The sequence below is a fragment of the Gymnoscopelus braueri genome (genome assembly GCF_963280865.1).
Source record: "Gymnoscopelus braueri genome assembly, chromosome: 19".
NCBI classification, from domain to species: Eukaryota; Metazoa; Chordata; class Actinopteri; order Myctophiformes; family Myctophidae; genus Gymnoscopelus; species Gymnoscopelus braueri.
Window position 1 is genome coordinate 23,152,222 of NC_137621.1, and position 19,730 is coordinate 23,171,951.

Here is a 19,730-nt window from a genome sequence, read left to right on the forward strand (position 1 = left end):
TTGGAGCTGCACCTAGAGTTTTCACGTTTTCACTGTGTAGATTGGGGTCCCACAGATGCATACTGTATCAAATTGGGGCTCCTGAGGTAAAGAGATCCCAGATGCCATCTGGAACCATAGTATTGAGTGTATCACTATTCCATACTTCATCATTTTGTATTAGACATGGTCTTATTCAGTTTAAGGCCTTTCATCGGTTACACCAGTGATTCTCAACCATTTTAATTTCAAGACCCCCAGTTTGACATGCATTAGGCTACGGACCCCATTTAATGGCATTTATACCTCTGAGACCCCAATTCATATTGTAAAATCAATGTTAATTTAACTCTGAGAGTGTACAAATGGAACCAAATGGACCCGTACACTCTCAGAGTTACAGACCCATAAGGGTCCATTTGGTTCCTGTCCATCATTTAGCTGGGGACCCCCTGGAACCCCCTCAAGTACCCCTGGGGGTCCCCGGACCCCACTTTGAGAACCAATGGCTTACACTACTCAAAGGAGAAACTGGCTAAAATGTATCCATACATAGACTCCCAAGTGCCCAAGATGTAGACATAATTATGTTCTGGTCCTGTCAATCTTTGACAGACATCCGGTAGGTGTGAGGGCTGCTCTGCTTGGCAAGATACAAAAAAAAACTGCAATTCGGGCCTTTTTATTTTTACTGAGCGGTGGCAGTGGGCTTCCATAATTTGGATATCCGCTGTGCTTCAGATCCAAAGGTAAGGCTTCCACTTCTAATTGTTCCTATTGTCTTTCTCCCCCTGGGAGGTTGCTACCATGCAGCAAGTGGCCACTGGGGGTCCAACCAGTAGCAATTTACGTATATATATTCTCCTTCTGTCCCTATAAGGGACCTTATCTTTCTGTACCTCCAGGCCAGGGAACATATGGCTACCCTATAGCCCCAGGCTCAGGTGCTGATTTTCCAGTAGCGCAGCCACCTATTATTGATGAGGTTTCAGAACCTTCACACCCAACATATTTTAGGAATATGGTGGCTGGGGCTCTCCGCAGAGAAGGGGGAATAGGTCATCGAGAAGGGATAGACTGTCTAGACAGGACTGATAAGAGTAAGAAAAGGGAAAAGAGAGCGTAGTGAGAGAAAATGGGGTAATGCAGAAGGACTGAAATCTCACACACTTGATGTGCACCACCTTCTGATTTTGTTGATCCCATGATCTTTCCTGTAATGCCACCCTTGGGCCACAATTCCCACTATATATTTAAAGTGCTTTACATAATGCATAAATGTAAATTACATTTATTTAAAAGCATAGTTAAGATGAGTAACTGTATATGTGCAAATGCAGAGGATGAACTCCACAGAGGATGAACCCATGACCTTATTTGCACACAACTTCTTAATAGAATAGGCAGATAGGATTTTGTCTACCCATTGCCTTTCCACCAGTACAGAAGTGCGAAATATTGGGTTGTGGGAGATAGCTATTGGGTTGTGTAATTGTATACAGCAACTCTAAAATGTCAATGTACCGGTAGGCTATACAACCTATTTTAGTTAAATGTTAACTTTTAAACATACCGCGTTAAATCATCTTTGGCCACTGATGTGTCAACAGATATGAGCAAATGATGATGAACAGCAGCAAATAGTAAATGCAATTGTTAGTCCAGTAAATATTCTTTTGTCATCTTTAACACACTTCCCATTAATTAATATGATCTTGTATTTGAGATAGAAAGACATGTAAGCAATCTAAATGTATATATAGGGTCATTATATAAATCTATATTATATAGGCTCAAAGATCCAAGATTACATTTTTCATAAAATCATCTATATATAATATTTCATCCTAAACTAGATGATTTAACCCAGTGGTCCCCAACCTTTTCAGGCTGTGACCCCCCAGGGACCCCACCCTGACAAGCACTTGGAATGTAGGAGTTAGGCATTAAATAAATATTGTGAAAATAGCTGATCTACAAGCTCACAACAGCTCGCAGCGGGAGGCGTTGTGAGCTTGTAGATCGGCTATTTCCCCCCCCCAAAAATGACAATTTGGCCAATGTTTGACCATTTTTCATATAGTGTGTTGATTACTTTCGATGCAGTAGGCTAGTGGTCTTTTTTTCTTTTTTTGTGGGTGAACTTCACTTCACTGTCATCTGGGGACCCCCCCAATCCCCAAAATCATGTGGGGAGGTCCCGACCCACATGTTGAGAACCACTGATTTAACCCATCCTCAAAAGTTTCCAGCGGAACCAAAGTGATTGGTCCTTTGTTTCAATAGCGACAGAATCATTGACGCACTTTTCCGGCGAGTCCGCATGAATGGGGCTGAAGCATAGGGCTGAAGACGAGGCTCTCACTGGAATGGGAACTGGACGCAATAGTGACCAAGTTCATACTTTTCACCTAATGTCTAGAAATAAAGTGAAGTCAACAGGACTTTACCTCAACTAAAACCTGTCTGAAAATTGCGTTTGTGTGTACACGTCAAGTGGGGAGGCAGGCACTTATTGTTAGCTGCTGGCTAATGCTAATAAACATTCAAGCTAGCTAGTGTTAGCTTGCAAAGCTAGCCAACCCAGCTTGAATAACATAGGCTTAGAACAGACAAAACAAGATGATTGAAACTTTATGTGACCTACCAGTGGAGAAACAGATATTTTATGCTGTGCTGGGATTCTCGTGGACGGTATACCTATGGGAGGCATACCTTTCGTACAGACAGGTAAGTTCACTGTCAAAACAGAGTATAGGCCAATGGTTAAAAAAAACTTTAACATGTCAGTCTCCCCTTATTTCTGACAGTATAACGGTTCCAGAAGAGAGAACGCTGGAGCAACACGGACAGTTTAGGCCTTTTATTTATTTCGGTGCAAGTAAAACAGACTGACGTTTCGGTCTTTCGACCTTCCTCAGAGTCATCTATATAACGGTTCCATTTGTATGCTGTCAGAGTTACAGACTTGTAAGGTTCAATTTAGAACCTCATCAAGGAACCAAGAGAGTCCCTGGAATCCACTTTGAGAACCTCTGGTATAGGCTACGTCTGGTTGATCATTGACTATAAACCACAACAACACAATTCGAATCAAATAACTAAATGCTGACCAAGCTTTGTGAGTTGGGGAAAATACATCTTGACAAATCAACAAGGTGCATACATAGTGCATGTGGTTCCATTCATAATGGTCGTCTTCACAATTTGTCAAAATGCCATTCTGTGAAACTTAATGACATGCCCAAAATAGGGATCCTTTATTCATTATTAAATTATCCATTATTTTAAAAGAAATTAAATCGATTGGTTCGATTGCACCCTTAATGTATTGTCTGTCTACCTTTGTTAACCTCACAGAGGAAGATATACAGAACAGTCACACACGTCCCCCAGGAGCTGGGGAAGATTGTGGACAATGAGACATTTGAAAAGTCACGGTTGTACCAGCTGGACAAGAGCAACTTCAGTTTTTGGTCAGGACTCTACTCTGAGACTGAAGGAACGGTAAGGTTTGATTTTTGCCAGTGTTGAATTTGATAGATCTACAAGCTCACAACACCCGACATGTTTTTAGCTTGTAGATGTAGTATTTTCGGTGCACGACACCGGTGCACAATGATAACGACAATGATATTATCAATTCAAGTTTGCAATCACATCACAACCCACGTAGTTTTATAGGATTTTATCATCATAACGTTCCTGTTCTGTCCTGTAGCTGATTCTGCTTCTTGGAGGAATCCCCCTCCTGTGGAGTGCGGCTGGTTCTGTGACAGCCCGGTTTGGACTTGGTCCAGGATATGAGATCACCCAGTCCCTTGTGTTTCTGACCTTGGCTACCCTTTTCAGTGCCTTCACTGGCCTTCCTTGGAGCATTTACAGCACATTTGTCATTGAGGAGAAGCATGGCTTCAATCAGCAGGTAAACTGTCCTTAAACATGTACATATGACCTCATCCTGGCCTCTTGAAGTTGCTGCCACGTACAGTGACTATAGTACAGTGACTAATTTAAGCTTTGAAAACAGCGAAATATTTATGTAACATGCTTTGCAGACTGTGCTAACAATAACAATACAGTATATAACAAGATAATGATCTTTAAAAAAAGTACAGGTTAAGAAAAGACAAATAAAGGTCAAATGTTTTAGCGGCAATTGTGAGTGGTAAGAAGATGAAGGGAGAATAATTTACTAGACGGACATATAATATAATAGAATATGAAGTAGGAAATGTATACAAGTACAATTATGTCCAGGGTTTTTTCCCCACAGTGATTTTTTCAGTTGAAAATACAATAATTGTGTTGCACAACACAATTATTTATGCCGAGGTATAAATGATGTTGCGGTCAGACCAGATTTGGTTGTGTGAAATAAGCAGGAGGAGAAGCTTCCCTTGAAAGATGTGAACATTTTTGTAAGAATGAAAAATCAATCCTTCCTACTCTCTGTTTTTGGTTGAGCATTGTTGATTGACGTCATTTTGCAGGTCCACGTTCAGCCGGATTGTCCTCTTCATTCAAATTATTGTTTTTTGCACTGGTTTGACTGCATACTTAAGGCATCATTCTTTTTTGTCCTTTTCTTATTTTCATTTTTCACATTGCTGTATCTTAGACAATGGGGTTCTTCCTGAAGGATGCTGTAAAGAAGTTTGTTGTCACCCAGTGTATCCTGCTGCCTGTGACATCTCTGCTCCTCTACATCATCAAGATTGGTGGAGACTACTTTTTCATCTATGCCTGGCTCTTTACCTTGTGTGTTTCTCTGGTTAGTGATACTTTCACCTCACCAGCCTTGATCGTTGTGTTGAAATGGACAATATTCTACCAAAATCAGTCAGATGTTCCAGAAGCTCATTGGGAGAAAATTGAAATGAGCTGAATTCTAAGAACAAAGCAAAGAAAGTATGTCTTTCGTGATTTATAGATGCTATCATTTGGATATAGTTTTGAAGCTTCTTAATTATGCAAGGTGAAGTGCTAGGTGAGAATGATTTAGAAGGCAACACGCTAACCTGCTGTCAATCAATAGCAGTAATTCTTGCTTTGCTGTGATGTTTTCCTTTGTTGACAAGACTAGTAATAGAAACCACATGAACATGCATCAGATTTGCAGTGGATCAGCTTTGTGTAATGTCAGTGTTAAAGGCAAACTGTTAACACAATTGATTTGATCTTGTCTGTCTGTTCTGTGTTTTCTCTCAGGTACTTGTAACCATCTATGCCGACTACATAGCTCCTCTGTTTGATAAATTCACTCCATTGCCAGATGGGGAACTGAAAACGGATATCGAAACCATGGCCAAATCTATCGACTTCCCCCTCACGAAGGTTTATGTAGTAGAAGGTATTAAACCCCTGGAACCCCCTTTATACCAGTACGCACACAAGGTGCTCCGATTGATCGGCCAGGGATCGGCAGATAGTTCATGTAAATGTGTGATTGGGATAATAATGTCTAGGATCAGTTTGCACAATCGGATTAATGAAGCACTGTGATTTGACAAAGTATAAATCAGGCCTCTCTCTCACAGGTTACGCTACACCCTCCTGCTCGCAAAATCGTGATTGGAGCACCATTAGTACGCACCTATACCTAGATGGTGAAAGAATCTGACATTGGCTTCAACTTTGTTGAACACAAATTCTAAAATGTGTACCATATGTGTAAATGTCTGTTCCATCTTCTAACATCCTTAAAGGACGACTTCACCTATTTTCTTCTTCATATAGTTGGTCCTCACTAACGCTCATTATAAGATGGTCCAAATTCTTTCTACTTTCTGCTGTAGACAGTTCAGAAACCCGCCTACCAGTGACATCGATGGTGAATCCCATCTAATAGAAACTGCAGGTTTTCTATTATATTTCTCGAGTTAATAGAATTTTTAAATCTGGTTTGAAAAAATAATCTGCCTAACAATGATGTCACTGGTAGGCGGGTTTCTGAAGTGTCCACAGCCCTCCTATGAGGCACAGACCGAGTAGAAAAGAATGGTACCATTTTATCATCATGAGCGTTAGTGAGGACCAATTATATGAAGATAGTTTGAAAATGGGTGAAGTCGTCCTTTAAATAGGTAGACCTACCCAATGTAGACTGAAACTAAACTACTATTATTCTTCCAGGTTCCAAGCGTTCCTCACACAGCAACGCCTACTTTTATGGATTCTTCAAGAACAAGCGCATTGTGCTGTTCGACACTCTGCTGGAGGATTACTCTCCTCTGAATAAGCCCGGAGAACAACAGCCAGACCAGACAGAGGCTAATGACACACCCAGCGAGCCCAAAGCCAAGCCTAAGGTTACAATGCAAAACAATATATTGTCATATTAGTCATCATGAAACGTCTTACTGCAAGACATACCGCACCATTAACAGTACAGTAAAGTAAACACACAATCAGCGATGGTAATATAACCTTTATTTCATTGTCATGCAGAGGATACACAATATTCTTTTGGGGTGAAGCCCAAGAACCTTAAAAACCTGTCCTGTTGCCATCTAAACAGTATTTCTTATTACCTGGCTGAACCTGAATGGGATCATAGCCGGAGAAAGGATAATCCAATTAATAAGTGTGGAGTATTCCAATTGTAGTTTGACCAGTGCAGTAGCAGTTGTCAGAGTACTTAGTGCAGCACCTGTTATCAGAGTACTTAGAGGCCAGTCTATTCATTATGCATTACAACAAAACAACACAAAAAGTTAAAAACACTTATGTTTCTGTTTTTATTTTATTTTGATAAATGATATTTTTGTGATACGTTTATTATTATTATACCTTTTCTGCTTGACTTGACCAGTAGCCTGAAAAGAAAGTGTAATTTTGATAAAAGTTGAATTTTATTTGATGTATGAAGTATGTACTACTTTAATGTACATTTTTATTTGCTTTTCTGTTTCTAAGAACAAAAAGCAAGGCTGCAACAACCCTGAGATCCTTGCAGTTCTGGGTCATGAGCTGGGCCACTGGAAGCTTGGCCATACTGTCAAGAATATTGTCATCAGTCAGGTGGGTTTTCAGAATAAAGGATCCTTTATAATAGGAAAGGAAGAAAATGGCACACATTGACTCATATCATTGTCAACACATTTTCTGTAAAAGAAAATAGAAATTTCTGTCTCTGGTTAGTCACAGCCGGTCGGACCATTTTGCTGCATGTCACTCCCCTACTCTTTCTCAGTGTTTTCCTGTCTCTCCACTGTAGATATCAAGTAAAGGCTCAAAAAGCTCAAAATAAAACTACAAATAAGTAATAAATTATAAAATTATAAAGTATAAATTATGTCTTGCCCTAAGCATTTTAAATTTGTTTACTTGACCATTGTCTTATCCAATGCTTTATGTTTAATGTTTTATACACAGCAGTAACGCAGTCAAATGTAGCTATATTAATATATGGATCGAATGTACACTGTATGTAAGTGTTCCTGCTATACCAATAACATGAGTTGGGTTTTTTTCTTCTCCGCTTGCACAGATGAATTCCTTTCTGTGCTTCTTCCTCTTCGCTGCTCTGATTGGACGGAAGGAGCTGTTCCTAGCCTTTGGTTTCTATGACAGCCAGCCCACCTTAATTGGCTTGATGATCATCTTCCAGTTCATTTTCTCCCCTTACAATGAGGTAACTTTTGTTCTTCCAATCCTTGTAATTATGTTTGCTAAAATTTTAAAGAAAAGAAGCAGTGTTATTTTGCTTTTGGCATCTGTCATTGTACCACTATTGAAATATGTATATTTTATACCACTATTGAAATATACATTTTATTATGCATACTGTATACATATCAGTTGCTCGTCGTTAATTGTCATCATTGTCCTTTGCAGCTCTTGTCATTTTGTCTGACGGTCCTTAGCCGCAGATTTGAGTTCCAGGCAGATGCTTTTGCACGGGCTATGGGCAAAGCTTCTGAGCTCTATTCTGCCCTCATCAAGCTCAACAAGGACAACTTGGGATTCCCTGTGGCTGACTGGTTATTTTCCATGTGGCACTATTCCCACCCTCCTCTCCTGGAACGCCTCAGAGCACTGGGCAATGTCAAGCAGGACTGACATTCCCAAAAGGGGGAGTGGTTGTCGCCTCCACCCAAGAGCCGCCGGAGACCACTCCTGGCCCTGTGATGTTCTCTGCTCTTTTTTTTTAATATAACCTCCCTCTTCTTTTTCTTTTTTGTTTTTATTTGATTTTCATACTTGACCATAATTTTCTTACGGTTCCCTTTACTTCGAATTTTATTTGTTTCAAAGAAAACCAAAAAAGAAATCAGCACAAAGCAGCCTCAAAAGCTTACCAAACCTGGGATGAAGTCTCTGCTTTTCCTTAAGGCAAATGGAGGTAATTTTTACATACACTTGGACATGTATCATAGTATGTATAAAGGAATGCTTTCGTCAGAGCACGTCAGATTTTACAAAGAGCTTATTCGATTTTTATTTGTTCAAGGTTTTTTTTTATCGTTTTATTTGTTCAAGGGGTTTATTGATTGTTTTATTTCTTAAAAGGGGTTTATTTTTCATTCAGTTTTATTTGAATGAATTACATAATTTTTTATTAGATTCCGAAAATAAATCATTTAACCTAATACCAGACATTTTACTTGCACGGTGTAGCCATTAGCCTATACAGCTGTCTTGCTTAAGTTGATGCAGTTTCCAATTATTAAGCATCAGTGTTTTTGATGGAGAACAAATGGACAAGTTCATCCTACAGTATACTGTGCACAAACTAACCAATCAAATCTTTGACTGTAGGGTTAATTGGTTTGTTGTGTGAAAACTAAAAATAGAAAAGTGTCCTGTGCTCTTCTCACCTACTAGGTTTTGGATTATACAGTCCAGAGTAAATGGAAATTATCCCAGAACATCCCATGTTTGGTGGTGCTTCTCTAGACAAGCTCAAATGAATTAACATACTAGATTTCAAATCCACATCTGGCAGATAGACCACTGCCAATGCTGTAGTGAAATAATTTTGAGTGACCTGTAAATTTCTACAATGGTTAGCTTTTCTGGACTAGGGAAACATGGCCATGTATTATGACTTTGCCACCCTATTTCACTAAAGGAATAATCATTAAAATTTATATTTTTACTTTGGTTTTTACAATATTTTCTTTTTTAATGCACTTAATTATTACCAAGGGCCCGATCAACCTCTACATGTGTAATTTTGATGAAGAGCATAATTCCATGTAACTGGTTAGAGAATGAACCGTGGAAAATATTGAATGTGGTTTGAAATCATAAGTTCCTATGTTTTTTATTGTTTAGTTTCTTCTCTTTGTTTTGGTGCCTATTTGTGAGCCCAAAGTTGACTAAAGAATCAAAAGATTTATTACAGTCATTGTTTGGTTTGATAGTAGAGTGGAGCCCATACTTGCAGCAATGTGAATAAAAACCCTCAAAGCAAGTCTGTTGTTTTCTCTCTAAAGATAGAAATCATGAACATTTTTATCCACAGCCATGTTTAATTGGCTGCAACTAAATTATAATGGGTATAGTAAAGACACAGTGAACTTTTAAAATAGTTGTCCAATAGCCTACTGATCATGATTTGTATTTGTTATTGCTACACATTTTGAATTAAACTAGAATTAAGGGGTCTATATCAGCAGTTGATTTAGAGAGTATGTGTTAAGTGAAATCACCACGATGAAGAGATAAAAGATGAAATTATTCACATTATAGGGCCTGTGTGTGCAATCCACCTCAAGATACATATGCAGCCACACTTCGCTCCATGTGTTAGACCTGAGACCGATTCTACAAATGTCTTCTAAATCCTTAGTTTTCTGAAAAACTATTGTTGCTATATCAGTGGTGTGGTGCCCCCCAAATTGTATGTATTTGGCCGCGGGCGCCCATTTCAAAGTATTTTGTTCCAGGGACCCCCCCCCCCCCAACAAATGTTCGCTTGAAAAAAATATATATTCAAAGATTTGCACACATTTTCATGATTTTTCAAAAATAGCAGATCTACAAACAAGCTGCCGTGCTATGAGAGACCATACTATTACAGAGAGGGTTACTGACTTCTGTCAGTTACACGTTTCACATTGTTTCTGCTGTTCCATAAGCGTTTAGAAATGCAAAATAAATGTCACACTCGTCGGGTATCTTCAAGATTAGATTTGGATTGTTATTTGACTCATTCTTTTTATTGGATTCTTTGTTTTCGTTAATTTACCCCCCTCTTTATAGGCACGCCCCTTCTGGTCAAAGGCAGTGTTGCCAGGTCTGCTTAAGCGAATCTGGGCTTGTTTTTGTGTAAATAGTCAGGGGATATTAGCAGAAGAATTTCCAATCTTGGAATAAATTCCTTACCAAAAAAAAACTTCACCAATGTGTTTGTAAAGGTGTCTAGTAACACATCTCACAAAGACTGAAATGCAGTTTCCCTAGGAGAATTTTTGACAGCTGCTGAAAGTTGGGGTACCCACCATTTCCTTGCATTTCCATGCAGGGAAAAATAATCTAATTTTAATTCTGTTTTAAGTTGTTTTCATGTGAGGGGTCAAACTAGGGTGTTTTTATGATTCTGAATCCATTGCAAGCATTTGTTTTGCACCAAAACCACTCCTTGGGCTAAAAACAGCCCAATCTCAATGGGCTTTTTACACAAAAAGTATACCTGGAAAAGGATGGCTATGGCCGTTTTTAGCCCAAGGAGTGGTTGCAAAACAAATGCTTGCAATGGATTCAGAATCATAAAAACACCCTAGTTTTTTCCCCTGCATGGAAATGCAGGGAAATGGTGGGTACCCCAACTTTCAGCAGCTGTCAAAAATTCTCCTAGGGAAACTGCATTTCAGTCTTTGTGAGATGTGTTACTAGACACCTTTACAAACACATTGGTGAAGATTTTTTTTGGTAAGGAATTTATTCCAAGATTTTTTTAATATCCCCTGACTAAAAGTTGCTTGTAAATATTGGTAGTTGCGGATTGCGTTTTTTTGGGCTTGTTTCTAAAGTGTAGTTGCTTATTTAGGCCTTTTTCCTAATGTTGTTTAAACCAGTGGGTCTCAAACATTTTCATGTCAATTGGGACCCCCAAATTAATTTGTAGACTCACCCAAGTACAACCTTCTGAAAATATTTTGTGCCAGAGACAAGATTTGTGTGGATTTGAAAATACTTCAAAATGTTGCCTCTTTTTTTTTCAAGATTCTTCTAGGCGTCGCGGGCTTGGGTTAGAGCGCCCATGCGGCCTGGTTGCTTATTTCTCTCGCACAATCTGGCAACACTTGCCCCAAAGGTAACCTTCATAATGTCAGCTGTGTGCGACTCGGTGTGAGCTCAGTCCGTCAGTGTTGTTCATTTAGAGAGCAACAATGGCAAGATTCTTGAAGCCCAACGTTAGGAACTTTATCAGCGCACAGTTAAGAATGGCATCCGACCATCAGGTAAAATTAACTGCTAGACCATACTTCATGAATGTTTAGCTGCCAAAATACCGTTCATTTCAATGAATCATTGTGTGTTATTGACTGGTTGTTGACACGGTCCACTTGTGGTGGCAACGTAATGAACTTGACAATTGGAACCAGTTTTGAGTATCCTTGAACAACATCGTCTATGACAAATATGTTGTATTGATATTTCAATATCTGTTTTATGTGGCAATGTGAACTTTCGGGCTACTTTCTTTGAAACCGAGTCAGGCCTGTGCATATACGTGTTGTTTTCAGTTGAGTCAAGTGCATTATATTGTTGAGAAACATTCTGGATTATTCCAAAGACCTCTGTGGCCGCGTGGATGACAACAAAGGGGAATTTCTCTCCTTTTTTTGTATGGAATAAATTCTAATTTGACCTTCAGAATGGTGTCGCACTTTCAGTATCACTAGCCTAACGTTACTGGTAGAAATTGCTGTTCTACAGGTGGCACCGTGGCAGATAAGATAAATGTCACGTGAGCAAATCAAGGTGGCTATAATAATAATTGTATAGGGCCTATATTTCTTCCCTCTTGGTGATCAGGGTGAAGGTGCAGGAAAAGGTGGAGGAGGTGGTGGGTCTGTCAAAGAATCAGGTGGAGCCATGGGGAAGAAAGTTAAGACACAGGCTACTCAGGAGGAGATGTACTTCAAGTATGTTACTCTCTTTTAGACCACTAACTGCATAGGCGTACCTCATGTCATTTGGTGACGTAGCATTGTACTATACATGCTGTAGCTGTTAACTTCCTCATCCAAGTTTTATTTTCTACTATCTTGTACTTGTACTACCTCATCCCTTCTTCCCCATTCTTTTTTGTCTTTCATGCCTACCCTTTCATCTCTCCTGCACAGACGTAAAGAGCAGGAGCAACTTAACACGCTGAAGCAGCACCACCAAGAGGAAATTGACCACCACAAGAAGGAGATTGAACGTCTGCAGCGGGATATTGACCGCCATAAGGGAAAGATCAGGAAACTGAAGCACGATGACTGAGACGAAACCGCACAGCAATCCCAGAGTCTCAGTGATTCACAGTGCCAAAGAACCCCTACTACTCAATGTTGCTGCATGCACTGCCTTGTCAGGCCCACTGTTGATATGTCGTTGATTCATGTTCTGTAAATGCTTTTAAGTTAAAAGAAAGTGCTTGTTGTCTCCGCTAGGCCGAAGGCATGGCCGAGACTATGTTTGTGTGTGTGGGCCTGTTATAGCGCCACGAGGAGGCCGATTGTTGCAAAACACAGTACTCCTACAGATTTTGTCCAAGCATCACACAAATCGGTACACAGTATCTCTATAGTCATTAAACGAAACGTGTCTTTCTGATTTTTCATATTCCATCCTGGTTGGCTTCCAAAGTTTGCAGGAGTGCTCTGTTTTGAACAAAATGCCTCAAATCATGAACACGGCGTGTGATTTATGTGAAATTTTCTAGGCAGAGGAAGAAATGTCACCCTTTCAACATTGCCCAATTATAGCGCCACAAGGAGGCCGATTATTGATAGTACTCTTACAAATTCTGTCCAAACATCACGCAAATCGGTACACATTATCTCTATAGTCAAGTGATCAAGACGGATCTGTTCCGTTTTTCATATTCCATCCTGATTGGCGAATTCAGAAAATTGCTGGCCCACAGTAACCTACCTGACCCGGTGGAGACCTGTGCTCTGAGGAGAATTTTTTCTAGTTATAATAGTTAGCGTGAGAAGGACAGTGCATACTTTACTGGCCACAATTAAGATGTCCTCTGAATTGTTCAATGCTGCACTATCAACAATAATCAAGCAATTTAAAATGAATTTCTTAAAGGGGTTTATTTTTCATTCAGTTTTATTTGAATGAAATTCTGAAAATAAATAATTTAACCTAATACCAGAAATGTTACTTGCACGGCGTAGCCATTAGCCTTTAGAGCTATCTTGCTTAAGTTGATGCAGTTTCCAATTATTAAGCATCTGTGTTTTTGATGGGGAACAAATGGACAAGTTCATTCTACAGTGTACTGTGCACAAACTAGCCAATCAAATCTTTGACTGTAGGGTTAATTGGTTTGTAAAACGAAAAGTGAAAAGTGTCCTGTGCTCTTCTCACCTACTTGTCACTAGGTTTTGGATTATACTGTCCAGAGTAAATGGAAATTATCCCAGAGCATCCCATGTTTGATGGTGCTTCTCCATACAAGCTCAAATTAATTAACATACTAGATTTCAATCTACATCTGGCAGATAGACCACTGCCGATGCTGTAGTGATTTATTTTTTTGAGTGACTGTACATTTCTGCAATGGTTAGCTTTTCTGGGCTAGGGAAACATGGGCAAGTATATGACTTTGCCACCGTTTTTCTCTAAAGGAATAATTATTGAAATTTATATTTTTACTTTTTACAATATTTTCTTTTTTAATGCACTTAATTATTATCAACCTGTACAACACATGTGTAATTTTGATGAAGAGCAGAATTACATGTAACTGGTTAGAGAGTGAACCGTGGAAAATATTGAATGTGTTTTGAAATCTTAAGTTCCTATGTTTTTTATTTTAAGTTTCTTCTCTTTGTTTTGGTGCCTATTTGTGAACCCAACGTTGACTAAGAATCAAAAGATTTATTACAGTTATTGTTTGGTTTGATAGTAGAGTGGAGCCCATCCTTGCAGCAATGTGAATAAAACAACTCAAAGCACCTCTGTTGTTTTCTCTCTAAGGATATCATGAAAAATTGGATCCACAGCAATGTTTAATTGGCTGCTAGCTCTGGTCCATAGCGTTAGAAGGAGTTCTCGAACTCCTTCTAATGCTATGGACCAGAGCTAATTGGCTGCAACTAAATTATAACAGGTATCAAGACACAGTGAACTTTTGAAATAGTTGTCCAACTAGCCTACTGATCATGATTGTTTTGATTTATTTATTGCTACAATTGTTTTTGTTCTATATCAGCAGTTGATTTAGAGAGTAGGTGTTAACAAGTGAAATCACGTTGATTGTTTATTGTTTATTATTTATTAAGGATACCCATTAGTCTACACCTTAGTGGAGGCTATTCTTCTAGGGTCCAGGCAAAAACATCACAATACAAATCATAAAATGCAGCACAACATAACGTTGAGAGATAAAAGATGAACATTTTCAGTGGTTCAGGCTGTTCAGCCATGCTTCACTCCCCATGATAGACCCATAGAGTTATAATATATCGGTTAGACCTGAGACCGATTCTACAAATGTATTCTAAATCCTAATTCCTAACAGTTTAATGAAAAACTGTTGCTGCTATACCAGTGGTGCTCGTTTTCATGCCAAGGACATCCCAAAATTATATGTATTTAATTTGGCCACGGACCCCCATGTCAAAATATTTTGTTCCAGCCCCCCCCCCCCCCCAGATGCAAAGATTTGAGTTATAAATGTTTGCTTTAAAAAAATACATATTCAAGATTTGTAGAAATTTTCACAATTTAAAAAGCTGTTATATCTGCTATTTTTGAATAGCCAAATAAATCTTAAAATGACACTGCTGCTTTCCCGGTCTCAATGGCGTGAAGCCAGTAGCTACGCAGAGCGTGCGCCCTGAGACCATACCATTACAGAGAGAGGGGTACTGACTTGTATCAGTTACACTTTTCACATAGTTCCTGCTGTTCCCTAAGCGTTTACAAATGCAAAATAAATATCACACTCCTCGGGTATTTTCAAGATTACATTTTGATTGTTAATTGACTCATTCTTTTTTATTATTATTATTTTCATGTATTTGCTCCCCTCTATAAAAACATAGGCACGCCCCTTCTGGTCAATGGCAGCGTTGCCAGGTCCGTTTATTATAAGCGACTTTGGGCTTGTTTTTCTGTAAAGTTGCTTGAAAATAGTAGTTGCGGGTTGCTTTTTTTGGGCTTGTTTCTAAAGTGTTGTTGTTTATTTTGGGCTTATCTCCTAATATTATTTAAACTAGTGGTTCTCCAACATTATCATATCGAGGACCTCCAAATTAACATGTAGATTGGCTATTTGTTTTTTAAAGCACAGGAAAGTAGGCCTACAGTTCAATACAAGGTCTGCTAAGAGGGTTTTAAACCCAAGAAAGCCTATGACTTGTTTCCATTTCCATTGGGGTCTTTTGAACTCAATTCATCGAAACATTCAATGACAGACAAATATGCACTGCTATGCAAAACATCATATAAACAGTTAGAAAACCAAAACTAAAATATGTACAGTAAAGTAATCTCTATAAGTGCTTGCTTCTTTGGTGCTTGTTTTCATAGACCTAGTTGCTTATTTCTCTCGCAAGATCTGGCAACACTGGCCCCAACGGTAACCTTCATAAGTCAGCTGCTAGTGAGTGCGAATCAGTCAGTGGATGTTGTTCATTTAGATAGCAATTATGGCAAGATTGTTGAGACCCAACGTTAGGAACTTTATCAGTACACAGTTAAGAATGGCATCCGACCATCAGGTAAAATTAACTGCTAGACCAGACTTCATGAATGTTCGTTTTTAGCTACCAAAATACAGTTCATTTCAATGAATGATTGTGTTGTTGACACGGACTGTCCACTTGTGGAGGCAATAACGTACGTATCATGTCATGTTCTTCTTGATTGGGGAACGTAATGAACTTGACAATTGGAACCAGTTTCGAGTATTGTTGAACAACATCGTCTATGACAAATATGTTGAATTGATTTTCATTTATTTAAATATCTGATTCAAGTAGAAATGTGAACTTTCGGGCTGATTTGTTTGAAACAAGAGTTCAGGCCTGTGCATGGATACGTGTTGTTCTCTGTTCAGTGCATTATATTGTTGAGAAACATTCTGGATTATTCCAAAGACCTCTGTGGTTGCGTGGATGACGACAAAGGGGAATTTCTGTCCTTTTTCTATCAAACAAATTCTAATTTGACCTTCAGAATGTTGTCGCACTTTCAAGATCCACTAGCCTAAAGTTATACTGGGATAAATTGCTGTTTTACAGGTGGCAGATAAGCTAAATGTCACGTGAGCAAATCAAGATGGCAATAATAATAATTATGTTGGGCCTATATTTCTTCCCTCTTGTCTTAGATGGGTGATCTGGGTGGAGGTGCAGGAAAAGGTGGAGGAGGTGGTGGATCTATCAGAGAAGCAGGTGGAGCCATGGGGAAGAAACAGGCTGCTCAGGAAGAGATGTACTTCAAGTATGTGTTTCCTTCTTTTAGACCACTAACTGTAGGCCTACCTCATTTGGTGATGTAGGATTGTACTAACGGTTTACTTTAGCTGTTACTTCCTCATCCAAGTTCTTTTCTTCTATCTTGCACTACCTCATCCCTTCTTCCCCATTCATTTTTTTTTTGTCTTTCATGCCTACCCTTTCATCTCTCCTGCACAGGCGTAAAGAGCAGGAGCAACTTAACGCGCTGAAGCAGCACCACCAAGAGGAAATTGACCACCACAAGAAAGAGATTTCACGTCTGCAGAGTGAGATTGACCGCCATAAGGGAAAGATCAGGAAACTGAAGCACGATGACTGAGATGAAACAACACAGTAATCCCAGAGTCTCAGTATTTCACAGTGCCAAAAAAAACCTACTACTCTATAATCTTGCCGCATGCTCTGCCTATCCAGGCCCACTGTTGATATGTGGTTGATTTATGTTATGCAAATGCTTGAAAGTTAATAAAGGAAGTGCTTGTTATAATTGTTGCCATTGAACACCTGTTTTGGCCTAGGGAGGTCTGAAACTACACATTTTGTGAGTAAGACAGTGCATACTTTACTGGCCACCATTAAGATGTTCTCTGAATTGCTCAATACTGCACTATCAACAATAATCAACTTTTATATTGCTATTTTAAAATGTAGGCATCAATAACTTTTAAAAACTTGAATGGCAGCTATTTTGTTTTACTCAGCATGGTAAACACCTTGTACAGAAATGTAAATGCAATACATAAAATACATTCATTAAAATACATTATGTAAATCGGCATCAGAATCCATTGCTTTTGGGTTAAAACATTACCTCAGTAATGCAAATGATTTCAAGATTAGAGTTGACAAAGAGGTTACCTATTTGGGCTGACAGGTGAAAGTATGGCATCAAAGGTGATCAAAAAAGTAAAAATAGTTTTGGTCAGAATTTCCTCTTTAGTCAACAGGTGCTCTCAGGACTCTTGCCGGAGCCCTCATTCGATGCCACTTTGACTATGCTTGCACCTCTTGGTTCTCCAACATCCCAATGTATGTCACTACAGACTTAATCTGGTGCCGTTTTTCCTTTTTATTTGACGATGGGTTCCCAGATTGCTAAAGACTAGCTTCAGAAGCCCCAACACAAACTTGATTCGACCACTTCTCAGCCTGGGGCCCATGACCCACCAAATTCCAACCCATTTTGCTAGTCTGCAAATGGCTCAGGGTAGAAGACGGGTTTAAACAATTAAAAATTGGATTGTTTTTTAAGATAGTCAATGCCCACATACCTGACCAACTACTTAAAAAAAGGGAGTCACAGCCACAATACTAGAGGGAGCGACAACAACGATCTGGTGCCACCCACCTAGAACAAACTTGGGGAAATGCTCTTCCTACTACACTGACACCAAAATGTGCAATGCCCTGACACCAGCCCTTAAACATTTTTTGATCACTGGCTACCTTCAAAACTTCAAAAATCCATCTTTCAGGTGACCACAAGGGGAGGTAAACTCAACCCTTAGAAAGGAGATGGCATTCACTGCTGCCATTTGTCTCTTCCCCTTTTCTACTTTGTACATACAGTATAGTGTTTTATATTTGTTGATGATATTGTATTTTGGTGTTATTTGTATGCTATGTTGATTAATTGAATACATAGGATAGGACCACAATGGAAACAAGTCCCCAGGACGTTTTTGTGTTATCCTTTTAGCCCATATGTCTGACTATACCTCGTGCTGTTTACATTTCTGTCTAATAAAGTATTCAGTCAATCAATGTATAATCATGAATTAGAACAAGCCAGTGCACTCAGACTACCTATCTTAAATGCATGACTAACTTTAAGCAAAATTGCTATGTTAAAGTTAAGCTGATTTATAAACCTTTTTACAGACTGGCCAGGATATAATAAAAATGGTGATGATTCATTTAAACTCATCTGACTTCAATAATCTCAGTTTAATAGTTTACAAATACACTAGATTTATGTAATCACACTACCTGGGGAAAAAATGCACGGCAAGATTATTCATATAGCACATTTCATATTCAAAGTCCATTCAAAATTATGAAATACAAAATCAAATTGAAGTAATGAAATAGAAGAAACAGCAAGTTATGCCTATCCTATCGATCCTAGCCCTGGTCCAGAGCGGATGGAAATTATTTATTTTACTACACTGCGCCTTCTACAGATCTAATCTGGTCGATATAAATTACCATTGACCAGATCTGTAGAGGGCGCAGTGGAGTAAATACAATAATTTCCGTCTGGTGGACATATTTTATTTTCTGCCCAAAAAGTGTATTATACAGAGAAGGTGGGGTCTTGAGAGACTTCCCACCCTGGAGAATAGACTTTCAACAAAACAAAACAGGCTTTGTTTTGGTGAGTAGCGAAGTAGTTTTGTTTATTTTGACTAAAGACGGAGCCCTCGCACGGCAGTGCAATTGTCGGAACAATTGCACTGCCGCGAACGGGCCTTGTGGAGTTTCAATGTTACTATGCATCCCTGAAATGTATAGCTTTATAAAGATTTGTAAGGAAATGTAAATATGGCAACTCATTTAGATGTAGGTTTATGGTTTCCCATGGACTATAGCCGTTTCAATTTCTCTTCTTTCATAACAGATACATACATGTGCCAGATAATCCCCACACCAAGAGAGTAAAAAAAGAAACGTCAGTCAGACTTCACTGTAGCCTTTTCATAAATGATATTTGAAAGTTTATAATATTTAGAGAAATACTATAATTGTGAATTAGCAAACTGGACATTTAGACTCAATGTTTTCTTTATTTAGAGAAATTAAAAATGTAAAATACAAAAGTAGTCGTAATAGTGAATTAGCAAACTGGACATTTAGACTCAATGTTTCCTTGATCCTCATCTTGCGCTAATGCACGCAACTGTTTCTCATAAGCGTGCATCCGTTGTCCGTCAACTACACAGCCATCTGTGCCGCGATGCGTCTGTGCCTGTCTGCCCCTCGCTTGGTGTGGGCCCCCGGCCCCTTGCCTTCAACAACACGCAAAAGGCCCGTTCGCCTCTGGGACAGGGCTATCTCTAGCTCTATGGCCTGTCCACAAGGTGGCGTTAGAGGGTAATTTTTTGT

The 19,730-nt window shown here is 39.0% G+C and overlaps 3 protein-coding genes across 4 annotated transcripts; all 3 read left to right on the forward strand.

Annotated features, from left to right (window-relative positions):
• The first annotated feature begins 2,290 nt into the window (after positions 1-2,290).
• zmpste24 (zinc metallopeptidase, STE24 homolog) lies at positions 2,291-9,394 on the forward strand. Its single transcript, XM_080414640.1, has 9 exons — positions 2,291-2,709; positions 3,340-3,486; positions 3,701-3,904; positions 4,601-4,753; positions 5,191-5,332; positions 6,115-6,290; positions 6,898-7,002; positions 7,472-7,615; positions 7,819-9,394. Exons 1-9 carry the CDS (start codon positions 2,602-2,604, stop codon positions 8,041-8,043), a joined length of 1,404 nt encoding a protein of 467 aa, XP_080270766.1. The 5' UTR covers positions 2,291-2,601; the 3' UTR covers positions 8,044-9,394.
• Positions 9,395-11,263: 1,869 nt separating this feature from the next.
• LOC308075056 (ATPase inhibitor B, mitochondrial-like) lies at positions 11,264-13,709 on the forward strand. Of its 2 annotated transcripts, none has more exons than XM_080414642.1 (3): positions 11,264-11,393; positions 11,971-12,080; positions 12,282-13,709. In XM_080414642.1, the coding sequence occupies exons 1-3, from the start codon at positions 11,322-11,324 to the stop codon at positions 12,421-12,423; spliced, it is 324 nt and encodes a 107-aa protein (XP_080270768.1). In that variant the 5' UTR covers positions 11,264-11,321; the 3' UTR covers positions 12,424-13,709. The 2 variants fall into 2 exon arrangements, with proteins under 2 accessions (XP_080270768.1, XP_080270767.1); XM_080414641.1 differs by having other exon boundaries at positions 11,307-11,393; positions 11,941-12,080.
• Positions 13,710-15,752: 2,043 nt separating this feature from the next.
• LOC308075057 (ATPase inhibitor B, mitochondrial-like) lies at positions 15,753-17,112 on the forward strand. Its single transcript, XM_080414643.1, has 3 exons — positions 15,753-15,884; positions 16,496-16,608; positions 16,803-17,112. The coding sequence occupies exons 1-3, from the start codon at positions 15,813-15,815 to the stop codon at positions 16,942-16,944; spliced, it is 327 nt and encodes a 108-aa protein (XP_080270769.1). The 5' UTR covers positions 15,753-15,812; the 3' UTR covers positions 16,945-17,112.
• The last annotated feature ends 2,618 nt before the right edge of the window (positions 17,113-19,730 follow it).

Excerpts from the sequence above, each read along its gene's own strand:
- zmpste24 (XM_080414640.1), top strand. The coding sequence starts at position 2,602 with ATGATTGAAACTTTATGTGACCTACCAGTGGAGAAACAGATATTTTAT. Across the intron at positions 4,754-5,190 it reads TTACCTTGTGTGTTTCTCTG|GTACTTGTAACCATCTATGC; the intron begins GTTAGTGATACT and ends GTTTTCTCTCAG. Across the intron at positions 7,616-7,818 it reads TTTTCTCCCCTTACAATGAG|CTCTTGTCATTTTGTCTGAC; the intron begins GTAACTTTTGTT and ends TGTCCTTTGCAG.
- LOC308075056 (XM_080414641.1), top strand. The coding sequence starts at position 11,322 with ATGGCAAGATTCTTGAAGCCCAACGTTAGGAACTTTATCAGCGCACAG. Across the intron at positions 11,394-11,940 it reads GAATGGCATCCGACCATCAG|GGCCTATATTTCTTCCCTCT; the intron begins GTAAAATTAACT and ends ATAATTGTATAG. Across the intron at positions 12,081-12,281 it reads CAGGAGGAGATGTACTTCAA|ACGTAAAGAGCAGGAGCAAC; the intron begins GTATGTTACTCT and ends TCTCCTGCACAG.
- LOC308075057 (XM_080414643.1), top strand. The coding sequence starts at position 15,813 with ATGGCAAGATTGTTGAGACCCAACGTTAGGAACTTTATCAGTACACAG. Across the intron at positions 15,885-16,495 it reads GAATGGCATCCGACCATCAG|ATGGGTGATCTGGGTGGAGG; the intron begins GTAAAATTAACT and ends CTCTTGTCTTAG. Across the intron at positions 16,609-16,802 it reads CAGGAAGAGATGTACTTCAA|GCGTAAAGAGCAGGAGCAAC; the intron begins GTATGTGTTTCC and ends TCTCCTGCACAG.